Source organism: Rhinoderma darwinii, chromosome 7 (assembly GCF_050947455.1).
Source record: "Rhinoderma darwinii isolate aRhiDar2 chromosome 7, aRhiDar2.hap1, whole genome shotgun sequence".
Classification (NCBI taxonomy): Eukaryota; Metazoa; Chordata; class Amphibia; order Anura; family Rhinodermatidae; genus Rhinoderma; species Rhinoderma darwinii.
In genome coordinates, this window is record NC_134693.1 from 35,673,812 (window position 1) to 35,697,373 (window position 23,562).

General features: G+C 41.9%; 1 protein-coding gene across 1 annotated transcript in view; it reads left to right on the top strand.

Annotated features, from left to right (window-relative positions):
* PTBP2 (polypyrimidine tract binding protein 2) overlaps positions 1-22,828 on the top strand; it is a 48,299-nt gene extending 25,471 nt beyond the window's left edge. The window contains exons 3-14 of the mRNA XM_075833171.1: positions 493-568; positions 8,712-8,884; positions 9,542-9,685; positions 12,205-12,369; positions 12,461-12,571; positions 12,715-12,910; positions 13,876-14,018; positions 15,547-15,580; positions 16,030-16,122; positions 20,352-20,568; positions 20,698-20,775; positions 21,466-22,828. Of these exons, the coding sequence (XP_075689286.1) occupies positions 493-568; positions 8,712-8,884; positions 9,542-9,685; positions 12,205-12,369; positions 12,461-12,571; positions 12,715-12,910; positions 13,876-14,018; positions 15,547-15,580; positions 16,030-16,122; positions 20,352-20,568; positions 20,698-20,775; positions 21,466-21,595 (1,560 nt within the window). The 3' untranslated portion in view covers positions 21,596-22,828. The remainder of the gene's footprint in view (positions 1-492; positions 569-8,711; positions 8,885-9,541; positions 9,686-12,204; positions 12,370-12,460; positions 12,572-12,714; positions 12,911-13,875; positions 14,019-15,546; positions 15,581-16,029; positions 16,123-20,351; positions 20,569-20,697; positions 20,776-21,465) is intronic.
* Positions 22,829-23,562: the final 734 nt, after the last annotated feature.

Sequence of the window (23,562 nt, forward strand, 5' to 3'; positions counted from 1 at the left end):
CTCTGATGCCGATGTGTCCTCGCTCGTCCGACACGATGCAGGACCTGGGGCAGGAAGTGAGTGACGACACAGCGTGATCTCTCGAGAACACGCTGTGTGTCTGTGCACTGCCAGAAGCTGGGCGTTGTGAAGAGAAGTGGATGATAATTCTCGTCAGAACGCCCAGCTAGTAAAAGTAGTAAAAACGCCCCGATGTACGCACATAATACACGCCCAGTTGTACTTTTACTTTTCAACACGCCCAGTTGGACTTTTACAAGCCTCATTTGCATAAATACAAAAAAGGTCATAACTTGGCCAAAAATGCTCGTTTTTTTAAAATAAAAACGTTACTGTAATCTACATTGCAGCGCCGATCTGCTGCAATAGCAGATAGGGGCTGCAAAATCTGGTGACAGAGCCTCTTTAAAGTAGAGCTTCAATGTAAGCAGATTCTAGCTGCACACGTCCAGGAGAGGGCTTCTTACCTTTTACCATTCATTTCCCTTTTAGAGAGGTTCCGACGAGCTGCTTTCTGGAAGTGTTCTTAATGGTCCTAGTTCTAACATGACCAGCATCGTTGTGACAGGTAAGTAAACAGTTATGTTTTAATGATCACAAGTCTTGTTCTTTTGACTGTGCAAAAGTAGCATGGGTTTATAAGAACATCCAGCCTTAGTAATAAAATGGTGTTATCCAGTTTGGCACCTACCTCGGCTTCTCACACAGCACGTGGACACCCTATTCCAAACGAAAACTCTTCAGGACTCTTTAATGTAAGATTAGGCTCAGCTCACACCTCGTTTTCAGGCACGTCAGAAGGAGTATTCCCTGACGTATACCTTGATGTATGGTAGGTGTCCTTTTGGCATACGCTGCTTCGGCATACCCGTTTTACAACTGTATAGAAAAGCATGGTCTACCACGCTTTTCTATGCAGGCTAACCGTAAAAACACGTATACCACGCTTAACACGTATAACGTATGCCTCTGACACATACCAGTGGCGTGTCAGAGGCATATGTGGGGAAATACTACCGATATACACTCCGTGCCTTAAGAACAAGATGTGAACTAAGCCTTAGGCCGGATACACACGAGCGTGTTCGGTCCACGATATACGGTATGTCGGCAGTATTTCCCGGACTGAACACACTGCAGGGAGCCGGGCTCTTATCGTCACTGTTATCTATGACGCTAGGAGTCCCTGCCTCGCTGCGGGAAAACTGTCCCGTCCTGAAAACATGATTACAGCACAGGAAAGTTTTTCCCGCAGCGAGGCAGAAACTCCTAGCGTCATACATAACTATGACGATAAGAGCCCGGCTCCCTGCAGTGTGTTCGGTCTGGGAAATGCATCCGACATACGGACCATATATCGTAGACCGAACACGCTCGTGTGAATCCGGCCTTAGGCTGAGTTCACACAGAGTTTTTTGCAGGCAGGAAATTCTGCCCCAAAATTCAGTTTGGAATTGCAATGGCGTTTTTGGACGTTTTTTGGCGCGTTTTCCGATTGCGGTTTCCGTGTCAAAAAAAACTCTGTGTGAACAGGGCCTTAGCCTTTCATTGAGTCTGTTGATTCTGGTTTAATATTGTATTTTCCTAAATATCAAAACTTCCCAGCTCTCCTGAATCCTCAAGTGCAAATGTCAGTCACATGCCGTACAGACGTCTCCCGATTCAGGAAGTGTTTCTTATTAAAAATCTTGATTATGGGACTGGGCTTTGTTAGAACCCCCTCCTCCCCGCCCTACAAGTCAGTGTGAGCTGCTTCTGATTGTCACAGTTTAGAGTCACTGAACTGATAACCTGTGATAGCACGGTGTGAAAGGTCCTGGAAGGGCTGTAGCTAATGTAGCCAATCTATGGTGTCTGCAACCTACAGGTCTTTGAGCAGCTTCGCTCTGTTTTGAGAACCGCTCTGATGCAGGATCTTCACCAAACACATCTCTTGTTCTATACCATGTAACCTGTATTCTGTTGTGTCCTTTTTCTAGTCACTGGAAGCCTCTTATAAAAGTGGACTATTTTTATAAAATGTAATTAGGGCCTAGGCGTTCACATCAGCGCTCTGGTTCCGTTCAACCTTTCTGTCGGAGAAACCGATGAGCGAAGAGCCGAATGGAAACCATCGCTTCCGTTTGCATTACCATTGATTTCAATGGCAATGCTTCCATTTTAGTATGTTTCCGTTTGTTTCCATTCCGTAAAGTTTCAGTTTTTCTCACGGAAACAATAGCGCAGTCGACAGCACTATTTCCATGAAAAAAATAAACTTTACGGAACGGAAACATACTTCTACCGAATCGTTACCATTGAAATCACTAGTAATGCAAACGGAGGCGATAGTTTCCGTTCGGCTTTTTGTTCCTCTGACGGAACGGTTGAACGGAATGTAGTTAATCTGAGTCATTGTTGTATAACCTTATGAACGTGGTTTACTTAATAAGGGTAAGGCCCACACGGTGCGGTCACGGAGCGTTTATGTTGCGTTTTTAAACTGCAGCAAGTCATTTTTCAATAGAAGTCAATGGTGAAATTCTGGTTATGGACAGACGGCTGCTATTATATTACAATGTGTTTTTTGTGCATTTAACTGCATCTTCACAATGTCCGACCGCATGCGGTTAATGATCGCGCTGCCAAAGTTGTTGCTGAACTGCTTGCGGTTTTGCTAACCGTTCTGCAATGCCTTGTAATGAACTATATACAGGAAGCGCCTAACAAACTTCAACACGGGTGAAAACGATGTCCATCAATTATTTCCTTTAAAACGTAACAGAACGGCAGCATTACAGAGACAAAAAACGCATGCAGTTAACCGCATGCGGTTTTCAAAAGCAACAAAACCGCGTCAACGACACACCGTGTAGCCTCACCCTTAGGTGAAATTCACACGATCGTGTCCTATTTGCGCCCGTAAAAACGCAGCGTTTTTCCTGCATTGCAGTTCCGTGTGGCATCTGAGTAGGGTGCGTGTCTGCAGTTTTTACGCGCGTATGTCACGTGTTTTTTATGTCGGCAAAATAGTCTGTTGTTTTAACGCGCGTAACACGGACGTGAAATACGCTGGTGTGAATAAGGTTTTACATTGGTAAGTTTGTCTCTGAGGGCTGCATTCAATGATGTTAGCAATTAATTAATTATAATTTTTTTTGTCAGGACTCTTAACCATTTAGTAATTTTTAGCACGCGTTAAACGGCTACAACTTTTTTCTTTGTTGGGCTAGCGACATCATTTTTGCAATATTTTTTTTCTTTGAACAATGCAGGCTGCTTTTCTTATCATTTTTATACGCATCATTTTGCTTCTTTATGCCCTGTTCACACAGAGTTTTTATGCAGGCGGAAAAATCTGCCTCAAAATTCCTTCAAGAATTTTGAGGCAGATTTGGACCTGCTGGCAGAACATTTGCCGCGTTTTACAGCCATTGAGCACCGCGGGCAAAAAACACCGCGAAAACCGCTCTCTCTGCCTCCTATTGATTTTGATGGGAGGTCCGAGACGGAAATGCCCGAAGAAAGGGCGTGCCGCTTCTTATTCCTGCTAGTGGCTTTTACCGCTCACGGGAAAAAAAAGCTTCCGCTTCCCATTGAAATCACTGGGAGGAGATTTCGGACTTTTTTGGTGCGGTTTCCGACGCAGTTTCCACGTCAAAAACAGTGCCAAAATACTCCGTGTGAACTCCCCCTTAGGATTATTGTTTTGAAAAAAATAGATGCTTCTTTCTACTTTTTAGCAAAAAAAAATTTCTGCTAATGTTATCCTAAGGCCTTATTTACACGAGTGTGTTAAATGTCCGTGGGACGGCCGTTGAAACAGCGACCGTCCCACGGACCTATGTAATTCAATGTGGTCGTTCACACAGCCGTTGTTCCAACGAACCGTGTGAAGGGTGCGTGGAAAATAGGACATGTCCGTTCTTATCACGCATCCCTCCATAGACTCTCATCTATGGGGGATGCGAGACATCGCGTCCCGCAGCGCCGAGCACGGATGCACCTCGGCCGTGAAAAACTGTCGTTATTCACGTCCGAGGTGCGCAACGCTCGTGTAAATAAGGCCTTAAGTAGATAAATTTATTTGTGATAGTTATTGTCTAATTGTGTAATTGGGTCGGGACTAGCGTTACAACAATGATTGGTGAGGGGGGAGTTTGTTTTTTTTGCATGTAATTTTTACTTTTTTGTATTCTGTCACGTCCCTCAAGGGTCAGATAAGACCACTGAGGAGCCTTTATTATTACATTACATTTTTTAAATTATTTTTGACACTATACTTTTCCATTGTAACAGCAGCCCCAGTTACAGGGGAAATCCGCCCTGCTAAGGTATGTTAACACGGGCTATTTTCAGCCGTTTTTCGGGGTCGAAAACTGCTAAAAATGTGGTGGCTGAACGCCTCGAAACATCTGCCTATTGACTTCAATGGGGAAAACGGCATTCCATTACCACCGGGTGTTTTTTTTTGTTTTTTTTTAAATGCCTCGTAAAAAAGTGCATGTCACTTCTTGAGCCGTTTTTCATTGACTCCAGAAAAACAGCTCCAGAAACGTCCGTAAAAAACGCAAGTCGCTTAAAAACGGCTGAAAATCAGAGGCTTTTTTCCCTTGAAAAGCTTTCCGTATTTTCAGCCATTTTTTGCTAAGCATGTAAACATACCCTTGTAGTGACTATTGTCACTGTTAAGGCGGTGCTGCTTCTAGTTAGAACCAGCAGCAGCCTCCTCCTACCGGCGATCATGTGACCGGTCACATGACTACCAGGACCACTAGAGGCAGCGGCCTCTATTCTATACACAGTGCTCATTAAAAAACACTTCTGTTTTCTCTCCAGGGTCCCTGGCAGTTTCTTACTGCCAGGCACCTAACATTCAGGTGCCAGATTGCTCGGGCTGCAAGTTTAAAGAGGCTCTGTCACCAGATTTTGCAACCCCTATCTGCTATTGCAGCAGATAGGCGCTGCAATGTAGATTACAGTAACGTTTTTATTTAAAAAAAACGAGCATTTTTGGCCAAGTTATGACCATTTTTGTAGTTATGCAAATGAGGCTTGCAAAAGTCCAAGTGGGCGTGTATTATGTGCGTACATCGGGGCGTTTTTAATACTTTTACTAGCTGGGCGCTGTGAAGAGAAGTAACATCCTCTTCTCTTCAGAACGCCCAGCTTCTGACAGTGCAGATCTGTGACGTCACTCACAGGTCCTGCATCGTGACGGCCACATCGGCACCAGAGGCTACAGTTGATTCTGCAGCAGCAACAGCGTTTGCAGGTAAGTCGATCTTACCTGCAAACGCTGATGCTGCTGCAGAATCAACTGTAGCCTCTGCTGCCGATGTGGCCGTCACGATGCAGGACCTGTGAGTGACATCACAGATCTGCACTGCCAGAAGCTGGGCGTTCTGAAGAGAAGAGGATGTTACTTCTCTTCACAGCGCCCAGCTAGTAAAAGTATTAAAAACGCCCCGATGTACGCACCTAATACACGCCCACTTGGACTTTTACTTTTAAACACACCCACTTGGACTTTTGCAAGCCTCATTTGCATAATTACAAAAATGGTCATAACTTGGCCAAAAATGCTCGTTTTTTAAAAATAAAAACGTTACTGTAATCTACATTGCAGCGCCTATCTGCTGCAATAGCAGATAGGGGTTGCAAAATCTGGTGACAGAGCCTCTTTAAACCCGCGCCGTATATATAAACCTCAACCCGTTAACTGGGAAGTGATCGGTCATCCATTTTCAGCCTACACTACTTTGTTGAAGAAGTTTTCGTTCACATCTGCGTTGGGGCTCTGTTCATGGGTTCCGTTGGAGCTTTCCGTCAGTGGAATCCAAACTGAAACAATCAAAAAGCATTGGTTTTCATTTGCATCACCATTCATTTCAATGGTGACGGAACAGATGCAAATGGTTTCCCTTTGCCACCGTTGTTTAAGGGTTCCGTCGTTTTGACAGAATCAATACCGTAGTCGACTGCGGTGACCAAAGGAAACCATCACTGGATCAGTCACCTTTGAAATCAATGGTGATGTAAACGGAAACCTATGGTTTCCGTTTGTTTCAGCTTGAATTCCGTTTATGGGCTCCGCTGAGACGGAACCCATAAACGGAGCCCCGATGCAGATGTGAACGAAGCCGTACATGGATATTTGTCAATGTGTGTTGTCAACAAAATGGTTAAAGGCAGATTCAGATTGGAAGAAATTGTAGCTGTATTGTAACGCCCCCACTCCAAGTGCTCCATTATTGATTCCATAAGTTTTAACTTTCTGGGTGATGAAAAGCATCCAATTTCTCAATTGTAATTCTCATGTACTTATTTTAATTTACCTTGAAGCAGCCATCATCTGGTCCTCCAAAAGGGAGCTTCTTTTCTTTGCGTGTTCTCGCTGGATGTGAATAGCGTTTTGTAAAGGCTCACGTTTAGGACACTTTTACAAGTAAAGCTGTGCAGAATGTGCCGAGCCTTTTGTTATCCAGTAAATGGGCTTCAGACGTACAGTGTAGAATTATTCCCCATGATTATGACATTGTAAAGCATCTATTCATTTCTACTTTCCTCACTTATTCCAAGGTCATTTTCTGCTGGGAGAAGACAGTAAAGCAGGTGCAGAAATGCCCATGAGCAGAGACCTAAATGGTTTACATTGGCAGTTTTTAAACAAAACAGGAGATTTCTCTTCTGCAAGAACAAAAACCTCTTTATTGATATGTTATGGAAGTATTTTCATGGAACTTTTTAATTTTTATTTTTTTTACATTTGTTGTTTTTCACCTTTCTGCACATAAACATGGCTCACATTTGCAAGGTGCATAAATATTTAAAAATGGGAGATATTTATTATTAGAGGCTGCATCTTGTCTGCTTTTATCCTACCATTGCCAATGTTAGAAAAAAAACCTGTGTCAACACTGATCAGTTAGGCCTCATTCACACGACAGGGTTTCCCGTCCGGGTGCCGGCCGTTCATAAATCGGCCGGCACCCGGCTGCATTTGGAATAATAGACCCCTAATGGGGCTATTCACACGACCGATTTTTTTGATGGCCGGGAAAACCGGCCGTCAAAAAATAGGACGTCAAGAAATAGGACATGCTCTATTTTCGGCCGGTTGCCCGGCTCCCATAGAAGTCTATGGGGCCGGGTAATACACGGCCATCACCGGAATGTGTCCCAAGTGATGGCCGGGTTTTCCGTGGCTTGCGCTCTATCTCCTCACAGCGCCAGAGTGCATGTGAGGAGGAGGAGTTGATGCCATTCGGACGAATGGCTACGCTGTACACTGTGTGGCAGGGCCGGGGTGTACAGCAGGTGGAAGGGAGCGCTGCGCTGGCTCCCTTCCTCTCCTTGTTAAAAGCGCCCTGACCCGGCGACACCTTCCATGGCGCCGCCAGCAGCTGCTGCTGCTGCGGCTGCTACTACTGTAGCGACGCCACTATAGCAGAGCAGGGAGGTATCTCCCCGCTCTGCTATGTGTTAGCTCCATTTTAGCTCCCTGAAGGAGCGGAATCCCCGTGTGTTCGGGGATTCCGCTCCTGGACAGAGCGCTTGATGTCTCTGTCCATATCTGGGCAGTGACATCAGGGGAAACTCCTGAAGCGGAATCCCCGAAGACATGGGGATTCCCTTTCAGGAGTTGCCGCTGATGTCACTGTCCAGATCTGCCCGACCCGGAACGGATGCAAAACTTTATGCAAACCGGCCGGGCAAAATGGCCGATTTTACCGGCCGACACTCGGGCTCGGGCGGGACCCGGTCTTGTGAATCCCGCCTTAATGTTGTCATGGCTCTGTTATTAACAGAAGATATGGTGCTGATATGAACAGGGCTTGAATGTCTCCATGTAAACGACATTTTTGCATATGCTTAAAGTGCATCTGACAGCTGACTATGCTGCCCTATGTACAGCTAGCTACAGGTCCGTACGGCTATTCAAAATGGCACAAAAAAAGTTTTTTTGCCGTTTGAGTTATAGGAGTGATGAAAGAATACAACGGACTCATAGTTATTATTCTGCTGTATTTGAGGGGAGACCTTCCCCCGCCCATCTCGACAGTGACTGACAGGCTGCTGCGTTTGCACAAATATACAGCAGCCTGTCAGTCACTGCGGGGGAGGCAGGGGGAGCCCTCCTCTCATGAATACAGTGAGCTCATAACTAGGAGTCCGCTGTATTCTTTCATCACTCCTATTACCCAAGCGGCACAAACGTTTTGGATAATAGGAGTACGAGTCTGTAGCTGTAATATGCTGCCACATCCACTTTAAGTAAGGACTTAACCATGTTAGGAAAATATTGTCCACTTTACAGGGGCTGTGTTTTTTTTTTTTTTTTTGCAAATGCCTTACTAGGACATGTGCAACTATTTGGAGAATCCCCTGTTCGCGACCCCTCTTGTTAGCTGAAGCCATAAGTGTCACACAGGTCTTGGCATTGGGGGATGTCGAGGTAACTGATGAACTATCGTCCTGATCAGTGTTTATTTCTATGAGCTCTCAGGCAGTCATTTCCCAACAGTGGCAATATTAGTAAAATGAGCAATGAGATAGTACTTGCACAACCCAGGAAAAATTTGATTCTGGCCCCTCCTAGCAGCAAAATTCGAAGCAATACTGGAATCTAGAGTATGAAAAAGGGATGTACATATTGCAAAGTACGCTGATTGTGTGACTTCTTTAAGATGAGTTTGTTAATTTGCACTTCTATTTATTCTTTTTTTCAGCCAATGGAAACGATAACAAAAAGTTTAAAGGGGATGATAAAATGGAAAGTTCACCTTCCCGGGTGCTTCATATCCGAAAACTTCCTGGTGAAGTTACAGAGACTGAAGTCATTGCTTTGGGTTTGCCCTTTGGGAAAGTAACAAATATCCTAATGTTAAAAGGAAAAAATCAGGTAATGTAATGCAAAATGAAACTCAACTGCTGCATCATTTTCTACATGCCTAATGGGTGCTGTCAGAAGGTCAATGACTCTTTGAATGATTCTTTGAATACATAGACATTGCCTGAGATTACAAAAGAGTTTTTTTGTGTTTTGTTTTTTCCCCCAGAAACTGCACCACTCTTGTCTTTCATATCAGATGAGGCACATGTTCAAGAAAGGTGCTGTTTCTGGGGGGAATAAAAGCAGACCTTTGTTTTTAATCTCAGACAAACCCCTTAAGTACTAGGTACAAAGTCTGAAAAAGCATTCATGTGGAACCCCCTTTCCCCATGGGAGCGAAAACTAGAGAAGCATCTGCCATCGGACTGCGGGACTGTAGTAGACCTTTAACTTTTTGTTGTCCAACTACTTGATCGAGTGTGTCTATCCCAGACAGCCACGTCCATGCATAGTGGAGTGCGGCTTTCTCCTGGGATACAGATTATACTGTAAGTCCCTTTTTTTACAGTATAGTTGGTGAATTACACAGCACTGCTATATTTTGGAAACCTTCAGGGCAAAAATGTTCCAATAAGTACCTAATATAATGGGAAAAAATGACTTCTATGTCTTCTATTTTATCTTGATACTTAATGTTTGCCTAATTTCAGTCTCTTGCTGTTTTAGGCTTTTTTGGAATTGGCAACAGAAGAAGCAGCTGCCACAATGGTTAATTATTATACTTCAATGACGCCTCACTTACGTAACCAACCAATCTATATTCAGTACTCTAACCATAAAGAACTTAAAACAGACAGTGCACTAAACCAGGTATTTATGTTGTAAGACTTTATTAATTGCATAGCCTTTTTTTTCTTGGGTGTCGAAAGCTTCAGTTTTGTCTACGCTGGTCTTTTCCAATCCTAAGGTTTACAATAATCTGTTATGCAATGTATTGTTTTTTTTTGTATTATTTAAGATGAACCGGTGCCTTTTGTCCATGTAAGGGCCTGTTCATATCAGCGTCGGTCTTCTGTTCATCGGTTCCGTTCAACCTTTCTGTCGGAGGAACCGATGAACGGAAAGCCAAACGCTAACCATAGCTTCTGCTTGCATTACCATTGATTTCAATGTTTAATGCTTCCGATCCATAAAGTTTCCGTTTTTTTTATTTATTTTCTTAGAATTTTTTTTAGTGGAAACAATATGTAGTCTACTACGCTATTGTTTCTGCGAAATTGAACAGAAACTTTACAGAACGGAAACCAACTGCAACGGAAGCATTACCATTGAAATCAATGGTAATGCAAACATAAGCTACGGTTTCCATTCATCGGCCCCTCTGACAGAAAGGTTGAATTGAAACCCGACAGTGATGTGAACTTAGCCTTACAACCGTTGTGAAAATGACCATATGGAAATCAAGGTCAAATTGCACTCCTATGTCAGTCCTTCAGTATTTTAGGAGGGGGTTAGGATCTATTCAGTGTTCGGTGTATGTTGGCGTTATACATCAGGAACATTTCTCGGTGTACACCTCTGACATAAGGTATAGTGGCATATGTTGCCCACAGTCTCCCATGTAAAAAGTATACCGCGCGGTATCCATATTTTTTTTTTTTTTTTCAGTGGGATGCCTGTATGGAATTACATTGTTGACCTACGTTAAAGGAAAAAAAAAAAAGTATACCACATAAACCTCAACTGATTCTAAAAGGGCGTTTTTTTTAGTATCCATCTGTGAATGGGGCCCTATGAAATACGTTCAGTGTATGCGGTGTGAATAGACCTGTAGGTCTTGTTTACACAGTGCAGATCTGCTGTAAATTTTGCATGTACTTTCTAAGCCAAAACCAAGAACGGAACCTAGACAGAAGAAATACATAAACAACGGCCTTATAGGTCTGTTCTCCTGGATCCAATTCTGGTTTTGGTTTAAAGAATGCATGCAATATCTGCAGCAAATCTGCACAGTGTGAACAAGGCCTTCTACTGAAAGATGAGCCCCTTCAGTGCTACTGACTGAGGAGGAAAAATGGTTATGGGATTCTCTTTAGTTTGATCCCTCCCCTTGATTAGAACTTTAGCGCCAGTTTTGTATGTTCGTTTGCATCTGTCAATATATTCTTATGGGGATTCTTCATTAAAGAGACTCTGTCACCACATTATAAGTGGCCTATATTGTACGTGATGAGATCGGCGCTGTAATGTAGATTACAGCAGTGTTTTTTTTATTTAGAAAAACAATCATTTTTGACTGAGAAACTCATTAGCATAAAGCTAATATAGGTCATAACTCAATGGACAACTGGGCGTGTTTTACTATATGACAAAGTGGGCGTTGTGGAGAGAAGTGTATGACGCTGACCAATCAGTGACCAATCAGCGTCATACACTCCTCCCCATTCATTTACACAGCACATAGTGATATAGCTATATCGCTATGTGCAGCCTCATACACACACTAACATTACTGCAGTGTCCTGACAATGAATATACATTACCTCCAGCCAGGACATGATGTGTATTCACAATCCTGACCACTTCTCTGCACTTCTCTGTGAGACTACAGCCCAGCACAGCGAGATCTCGCTGTGAATGACCGCTTACAGCGTAATCTCGCTCCAATAACAGAAATTTCTCTGTTTATATGGAATACAGCAGATCTATTTTTTCCTAATCTTGGAAATCCCCCTTTAACCTAATACATTCATGGTTACTCAGCAGTGCATTTGACGTCATGTTACAAACCAGTTCGCTACAACCACGTAGCCGAAGCTTCTAAATAAATATTCACTATTTGTATTAATTTCACTGAAAAAAATAACCTCCGTATAGTGTAAAATATATATCAATCCTCAATCTAATATTATTGGTCCAAACATGGAAACAAAACCTTTGAATAACTAGTTATTTATAATCGAGGTGTGTGATGTACTGCATTAGTGACGTTTTGCCTGCAGATGCAGGGTATGGACGCAGTACAGTTTGTTACGCTTTGCATCTGGTGAACACCAAGTTCTGGACTTTGTTTTTCTTCTATATTGCAAAGTAAATGTCGTCTTGACATTTGTCGTGGCAGAATCAAAATTGTAATGCAAAAAAAAAAAAAACTTTGAAGGCGCAGATGCTAATGTTGTAAGTCAGAATGTATTTACAGTGTAATACATGTTAAGAGAAAGCCTTCCTATAATAGCATTATCGTTCACTGACATTTAAAAACCGTCTCCTTCTATATAATTCTCTGTACTGTCCTATAATACATGGTGTCTGCAAATTCCCTCTTATTCACTCGTACAATGCAGCTGATGTTTTCCCACCATCTCAACGACGTTTGTGTTTTCTTTTAGCGTGCCCAAGCAGTGCTTCAGGCGGTGTCGAATGTTCAGACTACAAATTCTATTGTGGGTAATACTGCAGGAAGTGAGACTACAGTGTCCTCCGCACAGAGCCCAGTGCTGAGAATAATCATTGACAACATGTACTACCCGGTAACACTTGATGTCCTTCACCAGGTTCGTGCAGCAAATGGTTCTGTTTCTTTTCATGAATTTGATTTGTACAAGTAACGATGCGTTTAACATTACCCGTTTTTTGACCCTTTAGATCTTTTCAAAGTTTGGTACGGTGTTGAAGATAATCACGTTCACAAAAAACAATCAGTTTCAAGCGCTGCTGCAATATGCAGACCCAACAAATGCACAACAAGCCAAGCTGGTAGGTAACCGCGTGGTATAATTATTATAACGTGCGGTTTATTGCTTATGGATGGGAAAAGGAATAATCATTTATTCAGCCCTATAATTCTGCCGCAATGTGTGATTCGTGAAATAAAACGTTTTGGTTTTTTTTGTGTGCAGGCTTTAGATGGTCAGAATATCTATAATGCTTGTTGCACCCTCCGGATTGATTTTTCCAAGCTGGTGAACCTAAATGTGAAGTACAACAATGACAAAAGTCGGGACTACACACGTCCGGATTTGCCGTCTGGGGATGGGCAGCCTGCATTAGATCCGGCTATAGCTGCAGCATTTGCCAAGGAAACATCACTTCTAGGTATACCTTTCAAGTGTCTCTCCACAATAGTTATAGTCCCAAGAACACGCTTCTATCTTGGTGTTTTCCCTAATATGGCTTGTTTCATAACCCTAATGTTTGTGCGCTCTGTGTAACGCTTCCAGTCGTCTGTACTGTATAGCGATGTTTTATGTGGCTTCAGTTCTGTTCCAGATTCCTCTTGTTAACCTAATATGGCGCTCTGGCTGGCCGTCTGCTTACATAAATTAAGAGCGTGATGTAAACTGTTCTGTGCATCTGGAAATATTCACCTCTGATTACCTTGGGACGACTACATTACAGTGGTATTTAGAACGAGGCTTTTCAGTCGTGTTATTGTTCACCGCTGCTTTCATACAGTAGAGTTTGCTTTATATCCGTGTTCAGAGACGACTGCAGGCCACAAAAGAGCTTTACAGGCGCAACTTCCACTACCTCCCAATAGCTCTCATTAAATTCCGACATGCTCGAACCATTGCGGTGTTCAGGCTGTCAAGCAAAAAAAGATATTCATCCTTTTTAATTCCTAATTTTTCTGTTTTATCACATGCTAAAGAGTCACTTACTGTAGAAATGTCATTAGTGTGATTGGTTTTATGTGTAAATAATGAATAAATGCTACCAGCGCACCCCTATTAATGCAGACTTGCTCTTAGGCGCAAAATTATAAGGGTAGCCTATTGGCAAGAGCTCGGATAAATCTATGTATATAAAGTCTAGCTACACACTGACCCTTATCGAGATTGATTTGGCCTAATAATTTGCTTTATAATACATCATGTACCCCATTCCATCCATAATCCCTCTAAACATTGAAGCTGGGAGAGCAGCCAATGCCGTCGTTCAGGCTACAGGTACCTGCTGCGTAACCCACTGCCTAGTCTTTCACCTTCGTCCTTCTTTTGTAGAGTAACTAGACTTTTGATGAGGAATTTTAATTTTTCACGAGTGTTTCAATTTTGCAGCTGTTCCTGGTGCCCTGAGTCCATTAGGAATGCCGAATGCAGCTGCCGCTGCTGCTGCCGCCGCCGCCGCGGGCCGTGTTGGTATGCATGGTGTTACATCGGCTGGCAACACTGTTCTCCTTGTAAGCAATCTGAATGAAGAGGTCAGTGACACACATTCGTGTTAAATGCGTGTAAATATAACTCTTCTCTTTCTGCTGTTTTCTTTTTAACCAAACACAGCATCTTTATTTTATTATTTGCAAAACATTCTACTTTGCACATCGGAGAAATTCAACTAATTGGGCTAAAGTGGAAAAATGTACCCAGGTGAAGTGTAGTTTTTTGCAGTGAATCGACCACCATGGCTAAGCATACGTTCTGGTTTACCTGAAAGCTTCGAGTCCTGCTTTTAATGTCTCCATTCATTGTACTTAACATATCATCTGTATGAGTTATGACCAGGCGTGCGTCTTGTTTCCTTCTAGTATTTTCTGAGTTGCCTTTTATTATATGCTTCATCCTTTTATTTTTTTGCTCTTTTTGTTATTATTTCTACAATTTTCAATTGGTATCGACTGCTCTAATACATTTTTCTTTCAAGGTTCTTCCAAAGATTTTGATGAAGCTCTCTTCCTGTCTTAGTAATCTTATTCTTTACAGTTTCTGACCATATTCTCACCTTCTCTGTTGCTATATCTGTCTCTCCTCTCCCAGTACGGCCATGTTTACTCTACTTCATTTCTGTTTGGATGCTGAGTATACTGGAATGAAATGTGGGAAGTTTGAGGACCTGTATTTCCTGATGGCTGCTTTTTTCATGTTCAATCTATATGTGCTGCCATGTTCTAGACTGAAGGTGGACATCTTGCTGCTCTCTGGGTATTTCTTTGAGAGGCCTAGATCCTGGAGTGAAGCAAGTTGTCTTCCTCCAGTCTAAAACTTTTCTGTCCATTTCTGTGCCAACTATGGCAAGCCTAGGTCACGTGTATATTGTAGGTCTCTCGTCATTTTACATGTCGAAATATTTTAGCCAGCCATCCACTTAGAGACTTCCTATTCATTTCAAAGCCAGCCATGCTTTATGCAGTGAAATGTAAAGCATTTTGTTTTATAGCATTCCTACCCCACGTCAGAACAGACTAGTAATGTGAACTCTGATATGAATGTGTTTTTTTTTTTTGGTTTTTTTTTTCCCCCCATATTTGTCTTGGATGACTACATTTTAGTTTTTCTTGTACAGTACATAAGCCAACCATTATTCTGACCAAACTCCTGCATTTCCTTTGTACTGACCTTTATTTTATTTTCTCCCCACTTCTTTTTTTATTTTGCATCATCTCCCAACCCCTCCCTTCCTTCCCTTTTTACACCCTTTTCCTCCTTGTGTATCACCGTCTTCCTGTTTCTTATTGTTTTCCAAATACTGTTGTCAAACTCTTCCCATCTTGTGTGTCTGTCCCTCCTCCCCCACCCCCCTCCCCTCCCCTCCCCTATGTTCATGCTTCCTTGCTTGAACAATATGTTCCTCGGACCAACTTGCCCCAATTAACTGCCTTGAACCATGATCCATGACCACCTTCACCATTCTACGGGAACCACCCTTCGTTATGGATGATCTGTTCATCTCCGCTCTTCCTCGACTCTTCTCTCTTCTTGTCTTACGCTGCTTGCTCTTCTCTCCTTCTAAAGATGGTTTCGCCCCAAAGTCTGTTTACCCTCTTCGGTATGTTATTGTTAGCACTATACTTTTATAATTAATTTCATTTTTATTTCACTTTATTTTTTATAATTTTTTTTATTTGTAGTTAGCACTTTGGCAATTTTGAATAGTCATTTAATTTTATTTTCTGCTTTTTATTTACAATTTTTTTTCTCATTGTTCTTGTTCTTTTTAAAATCTCACCATAGTCACTATTATTTTAATGCATGTGAATTTTTTTTGCATGTTCTTTTAATTTGTCATTCACATAGCTTTGAGGGTATATCAAATATATTCTTATCCAAAATTCACTGTTCAAGATCGGCTTTCATTCTTGTGTATGTTAGGTCTGGTTGAATGATACTTTTGGTGTCTGGTTGTTTCATTTGACCTTTTCAAATCTAAAGTTGATATCCAAGCTCCTATTTGCTATTTACATACTGTTTGTTTTTCCTTTTGAATTTTAATAAAAGGTGTTTATGGAGATGTGCAGCGCGTGAAGATTTTATACAATAAGAAAGACAGTGCTCTTATACAGATGGCTGATGGCAACCAGTCACAACTGGGTAAGATGTCTTATTGCATTAAGCACTTAAGAGAACGGCCATTTTTTTCTCTCTTTTTCGAAACTCGGGGCATTTGATTTCCCTCGAGTAGTGAAATACAAGGTGAAGAAAAGGTCATCAAGTAAAAAGTTTATGCCTCCTTCACAAACAGAGATGCATAATGAGGTGTCAGAGCTAAACCCAGAAGAGTTTGCAGCCCATTTTAAGGCTATGTTCACACAGAGTTTTTTGCATGTGGAATTTCTGCCTCAAAATTCAGTTTGGAAGTTTTGAGGCAGATTTTCCTCTCCCTGCACGCCTATTTTCGTGGCCATTGAGCGCCGCGGGCATAAAACGCCACGGAATATACTTTCTCTGCCTCCCATTGAAGTCAATGGGAGGTCAGAGGCGTAAACGCTTGAAGATAGGGCATGTCGCTTCTTTTTCCTGCGAGGCGCTGTTTCCGCGTCAAAAAGCTCTGTGTGAACATAGCCTTACCAAGCAAAAAACTGTTCAGCTTAGTTGGCACACTTAACACCACAATTTCTGATGTAGCAGAGCTATGTTTGTCATTATTCTCAGGGTGTTATTATTAGATATTTTGGTACAGCCTGACAATTTCATTTGGATCAAAGTATATCTAATGTCTCTACTGGACTTTCATTCCTTTAGAGTGGAAAGTTATCTGCCCTTTCCTTTACACAATGAATATGCTTCGTTGTCAGTGGGACATGGATGAAACTGTGTAAACAGTCTTAGGCCCCATGCACACGAACGTAAAAATGCCCGTAATTACGGCACGTTTTTACGGCCCCATGGACTTCTATTGGCCACGGGTACCTCCCCGTATGCTTATAGAACTTGTCCTATTTTGTAATTACGGCACGGGCAGGCCCATAGAAGTCTATGGGGCACCCGTAATTACGGGAGGGTTGCTAGGCGACGTCTCAGTAAATAGTCACTGTCCAGGGCACTGAAAGTGTTAAACGATCGGCAGTAACTGTTTCAGCACCCTGGACAGTGGCTACCAATCACAATATAGATCAACCTGTAAAAAAAAAGACGTTCATACTTACCCAGAACTCCCTGCTTCTTCCTCCAGTCCGGCCTCCTGGGATGACGTTTCAGCCCATGTGACCGCTGCAGCCAATCACAGGCTGCAGCGGTCACATGGACTGCCGCGTCATCAATGGAGGTCGGGCTGGATGTCGAAAGAGGGACGCGTCACCAAGACAACGGCCGGGTAAGTATGAATTTCTTTTACTTTTATAACGGAAGGGGCTATCCCTTCTCTCTATCCTGCACTGATAGAGAGAAGGTCAGCCGATTAGTGCAGTGCAATTTTGCAGAGAAAACGTGACCGTAAATACGGGTGGAATACGGGTGACACCGGACCCATATTTATGGGCACGGGTCCGTAAATACTGGTGGAATACATGTGACCAAGGACCCGTATTTACGGGAGGACAAAAATACGTTCTTGTGCATGAGGCCTTACCCTGCTTTCTTCTCCACACTGGCATCCAATATTGGGTATATCAGAGACTGAATTTGGAAATCTACATATGAAAGGGGTTTCACTTGAATGCGACCAGAACTGCAATCCGGCTATGGATGTGTACAGCGCTTTTCCTTGTAAACTATGAAGTCTGTGGTGTTCGTCACCATGGCTCCTTCAGTCAGCTGATCTGTGGGGGTGCCAGGAGTCGGACCCCCACCGATCTGATATTAAAGACCTATCTTAAGGATAGACCATCAGTATAAAAAGTCTCAGAAAACCCCTTTAAAGACTTTGAACACTTCAGGTTCAGTCTAAGGGTATGTGCACACGTATTGACTAAAAACGTCTGAAAATACGGAGCTGTTTTCAAGGGAAAACAGCCCCTGATTTTCAGACGTTTTTTGAGCAACTCGCGTTTTTCGCTCCAATAACGTCCAAAGAAGTGTCCTGCACTTCTCTGACGAGGCAGTCATTTTACGCGTCGTCGTTTGACAGCTGTCAAACGACGACGTATAAATGACAGGTCGTCGGCACAGTATGTCGGCAAACCCATTCAAATGAATGGGCAGATGTTTGCCGACGTATTGGAGCCATATTTTCAGGCATAAATCGAGGCATAATACGCCTCGTTTACGCCTGAAAATAGGTCGTGTGAACCCAGCCTTATAGGAGCACTTTTTGGAGAAATTCAGAGTCCTTTTCATTCTGGAAGCTGCAGCTACTGGGGAGGATCAAACTTGTTTGTATGTCTGTTTTTAACACCCTAATGTAATCATGAGCAGGATGTCTTCACTCACGAAGCGTGACTGGGTTTCCTCATTACTACATGATTTGGAGAAGGATATTTATTCTCTCTAAGGGTTGAATGAAGCTCTGCCTGGGGTAAGAAGAATACAGGACCTGTATAGCTTCGTTCACATATCCGTTAGGGCTCTATTCTGATGTTCCGTCTGAGCTTTCCGTCAGAACGGAGCCCTGACTGAAACAAATGGAAACCACAGGTTTTTGTTTCCATCACCATTGATTTCAATGGTGACGAATCCGGTGCAAATGGTTCCCGTTTTGTCTCAGTTTTCAAGGGTGCAAATGCAGCCTAAGTCCTGAAACAAGCACTTCATTCATGCTGCATTAGCAGAGCAGGCCAGTATACCGGAAGTGCTGTGAGAATTGTCCTAGACATGACACTGCTCTATAGGCCTCCATACCCTGCCTGGCCTACCGATGATGATTAGGAGAAGGTTGGGTAGGTTTGGTGAACAGTTTTTAACAAAACTTTTCTTTTAGTTTTTGCCTGGGATAATGAGATACTGTAAGGCCTGGTTCACAGTTTTTTGACATGCAGATAAAGTCTGCCCTTAAAATGCCTTCCGGAATTTTGAGGTAGGCTTTGAATTGCCAGCATTGTTTGACACTTTTTTGTATTTATTTTTCTTCGCGTTTTTTGTCCATGGTCATTAAATCTAATACAAAAGATCTGTAGTCATCCGCATATCCTGCACGCTGCCTGCAAATATGGTCGGTAGTGCATCCGTTTTTACGGATCCGCAAAAAAAAAAAAAATAAAAAAAAAAAGGTAGGCTACAAATGATGTTACCAACATGTCCCAACCACTTGAAAAGGTCACGTAATTGCTCAGGTGCCATTTTCTTGGGGAATCTCCTTCCGTCGCATAGCAACGCTTCCGCAATTATGGACGGCTATGGATGCACATGCGTAGCAGTCCGCAATTCGCAATTTTGCACACGTCCATAGACTGGGAGGGTTCGTTCCGCAATTGCAGACAGGAATAGGACATGTTCCGTATTTTGCGGATCATTTCTACGGCCTGGAAATGCATCCCTAAATATACTGAAAGGTGTCCGTGGCCTATAGAAAGGAATGGGTCCGCAGATTATCCGTAATTACGGATATAAACTACGTTCATGTACGTGGGGCCTTGGTATACATTTCTGTTGTAGTAAAAGTAGCTACAAAATGCTGAACATTGTCCTTTAGTATGATTCATTTAATGGAATCAATTTTCTTATTTTTGGTAACTCAAAAGTCAAGTATTGGAATTAATTTTCCTTTTCATTTTAATAGTAGATTTTATCGGACACCGTATTGCCAAATTAACCTTGAATTACACTCTCTTAGGCTAGATTCACACGATATGTAAACTAGCCCCTGTACTGTCGGGCGTTTCTGTATATGGACACTCAGGGGCTGTGATAGTCAGCACTCAATCAGCTATGGGCAGTGTCAGAGCGGCGTGCGCGCGCTCTCTCCTCTCTTGCAAGATGACACAGTCTTCTCATCACTGGCTGACCGTAGCATGAGAGGGGAGGAGAGTGCTCGCGCACACACGCAGCAGAGGGATCACACCATAGAAGCCGCTCTGACACTGTCTGCAGCTGACTACCACTGCCCTTTCTGTGCACAGAAACGCTCCCCTGACCGTACAGGGGCTAATTTACATATCGGGCACCAATTATAACGGCACCGATCTCTGCAGAACGGCGGAGGCTACACAGCTAATTAAAAGTGCCCCAAAGTCTTTGCAGCAGCGACTATAAGATGGTGCACTGAGCTGCCCATGTCTGGGGTAGTGAAGGGTTCTCCAAGTTACTGTGTGTGCTATGTGCCAGTAATTATTTTGAGTAATCGACAGATAATTGTATTGAAATGTTTTGGCTTAGAAATACTGTTCTTTTTTTATTAGCTAATGCATGTCACGTCTGATATTTTAATAATAATATTTATTTCTCAGCTATGAGTCATCTAAACGGACAGAAGATGTACGGAAAGATTATCAGGGTTACGTTGTCCAAACATCAAACCGTACAGCTACCTCGGGAAGGGCTTGATGATCAAGGGCTAACAAAAGATTTTGGCAACTCTCCTCTACATCGTTTCAAGAAGCCCGGTTCTAAAAATTTCCAAAATATCTTCCCACCCTCTGCAACTCTTCATTTGTCAAACATTCCGTAAGTGACGGCACATGTTACAGCCATGGATCAGCTTTGTTTTTTTCTCTAAAACATTACAGATTACCAATTTTGGGAGTTTTTGAACAAACGTGATTTATTTTTAATTTAATTTTTTTGCCCCTTTAGGCAAACCATTACCGAAGATGACTTGCGCACACTGTTTACCAACACAGGGGGAACTGTTAAAGCTTTCAAATTCTTTCAGTAAGTAATATTATAATGTAATTTTTTAGATGGATAAAGGCATTTTGATATTTACAAAAAAATATATAAAAGGTTGTTTTTATGAGAGCCAGTGAACTATGTTTTTTGAAAATACCAGCATAAGGCATTTTTCTCACCAAATGGTTAATGTTTAATGCCAACCTACTGGATAACAACAGTTAAAGAGAACCTTTCATCTGCCTATACATGTGCCGCATGTAATGGGCAGGGCTGCACAAGCGCTGGGGCACTTTACTTTTTTTTTGCTAGCCTCCTCCGTTATTTAGTTATTGGTGCTGTTCTATTTGGCCCCTGATATTTAAATAACCCCCTGAACTGTCAATGGGGCGTGTTTTTGTCTATACCGTGATTATGGGTTTCACCACAATTGCTGTAAGGCTGCAGCATTAAGGGCAAGTGTTAACTTGCATTTTGCTATGGTGCGGCTCTCTGCTACCCCATTACCACCCCATGTGAATGTACTCCAAAAACTTGTACTGTGATGTACCCACCCCAGCCATAGAAGGCTTTACGGAGAGGGCTCTATTCTGACTTCTAGAAAGTAAAAAGTCAGGCTCGTCTTGTTGTTGCTGGCCGTTGACTTTAGGTACTAGCTTCTAGACCTGGCTAAGAATTGATGTATATGCAGCAGTTTATTGACTTTTTGTCTTCTGAATTTTCTCGTTTTAGGGACCATAAAATGGCCCTCCTTCAGATGTCTACTGTGGAAGAAGCTATACAGGCATTGATTGACCTCCACAACTACAACATTGGTGATAATCACCATCTGAGAGTTTCGTTCTCCAAGTCTACCATTTAAAAGAAGGAAAAAAAGCTGAAAAACAAACAGAGCGTCTGGGTTTTATGGCATTGTTCAGTGTATTGTCACCAATAGACTGGTCTCCACTTTTCTGAACAGAGTCTATGTTGTTCTTCACTCTGTTTTATCATTCCTTGGTTCATTACTTTGATTTAAAATGCAGTTAACATTTAGCTGCAAAGGTTGTAGAAGGTGACTAGGGAAGCCATTTGTGTTTTAAGTTTCCATTTCAACTTCTTTTCTTTGTTTTTTTTTATCCATGGACATGTGCCTTATGAAAATTGTGTATTTTTTTTCCTTAAGTGTTACCATTTTAGAACACAGGTGAATCATCATGGGCACATTGTTACATGTGTATAAATACATTATGCACCAGGAGATGTGTAAAAAGGTTAAGCTTTGGTTCTATTTTCCCTCTTTTTTTTTTTTTTTTTCCTTACCCTCCTCCCAAAACCCCTCTCCCTCTGTTACTTTTTAGTTGCCCTGTTACGTGTGGGTTTCCTGTTAAAATTAAATCCTGTGTTTTTTGTTTTTTTTTTCCCTTTTGGCTACACTATAGAAAACTTTGTGGAATCTTAACCTTTTTGCACATACTCTTGTGAGACGTATCATTTAAATGTTGGCACTAAAGTAATGTCTTGTTTGTGGCTGAATATTTTCTGTAGTTTTTGAAGTTGACATGACTGATGTGCATTTAACTATATATTGCCATCTTCTGTTTGTAATTCTACTTGGATATAGTTGTGGATTTCTGAGCATGTGCAGACTGGTCAAGCAATTTCAGAAACAGGTGCATGTGTTTTTACTATGGCAGGGAGAGCCTTCGACAAATGAAGAGAATAGTGGCAGTTTTTGATAACTGACAACCAGGTGGGACCAAAGTTTATGTGCCTTTAGTCTTAATTTTCCTTGCATTGTAATATTATGTTTTAATAAAGAACTTCAGAAATATTTTGTATTTAGAAACAGACCGGACTTATAGACATGGCTCAGAATCTACAGGCTGCAGTCAAGATAACGGCTTCTCTTTTCACTGAGCCGTTAACTTGATTCTGTTCAGGACAAGTACATTTTTTTAAAATTTGATGTATTTGGTTACAATCCATAGATTCGGTTTATGTAGGAAATAAATGGTCATGTATATTTTCTATTAGTTGAGTTTTTACATCTTTAGAAATGTAAAATTCAGTCTAGTTTGGTTGCGGCACAATTAAAAATTAATTTTCTAACAAAGTTGGAAGGTTTGACGGTGGTTTTGATTTCATCTTGTGTGTATTCTGCTTACCTCTGTAGCATGCTCAATAAACACTTCTGTAGCTCTGTATTCTCTCTTCTGTCTCTCTCTTGCTGCCTCTTCTTTCCTCAGCTCTGTTTCTTTCTATTGTGCTTCTAAATTCACACTTCTCTACCAGGGTGGGAAATATTTACATCTTCCTTAACTGGCATAAAAGGCTTTCATAACACTTATGTGCCGAGAATAAAGATTTGATCCAAGCAAAGCAAGCTAATCCTTTCCCACTCTGTTGAAAATCCTGCTTTTATAGACCTTTTATGATTGTTTCATTTTAGATCTCTCATTTTCTAACTTGCCCGCTCCATTCCCCTTTTTCTGGTTTGATCCCCTGCATCTATTGACATTGAAATAGAAAAATAGTTTCCCTAATTTTATTGTTTAAAAGTTCAGACTTTAAAATCTCATCCATAAAAGAAAACTCCCCCTTTTTTTTTTTTTTTCGATAATTCAGTGGAAAATATATACACAAAGTTGAGAAACTGTAAAAACTTTGATTTACGTGACTTTTGCAAATTTGAGCTAAATATCTTTATATCAACCGTAGGTAAAGTAACCATTCTGCTGGTTTTTAGAAGCTGTATGTGGGTTTTATCCATGGTCAAAACACATTCATCGGACTGTATGTGTCCACCTTTGGACATCATTGCACAGTTAGCATAAAATTAAATGGGTT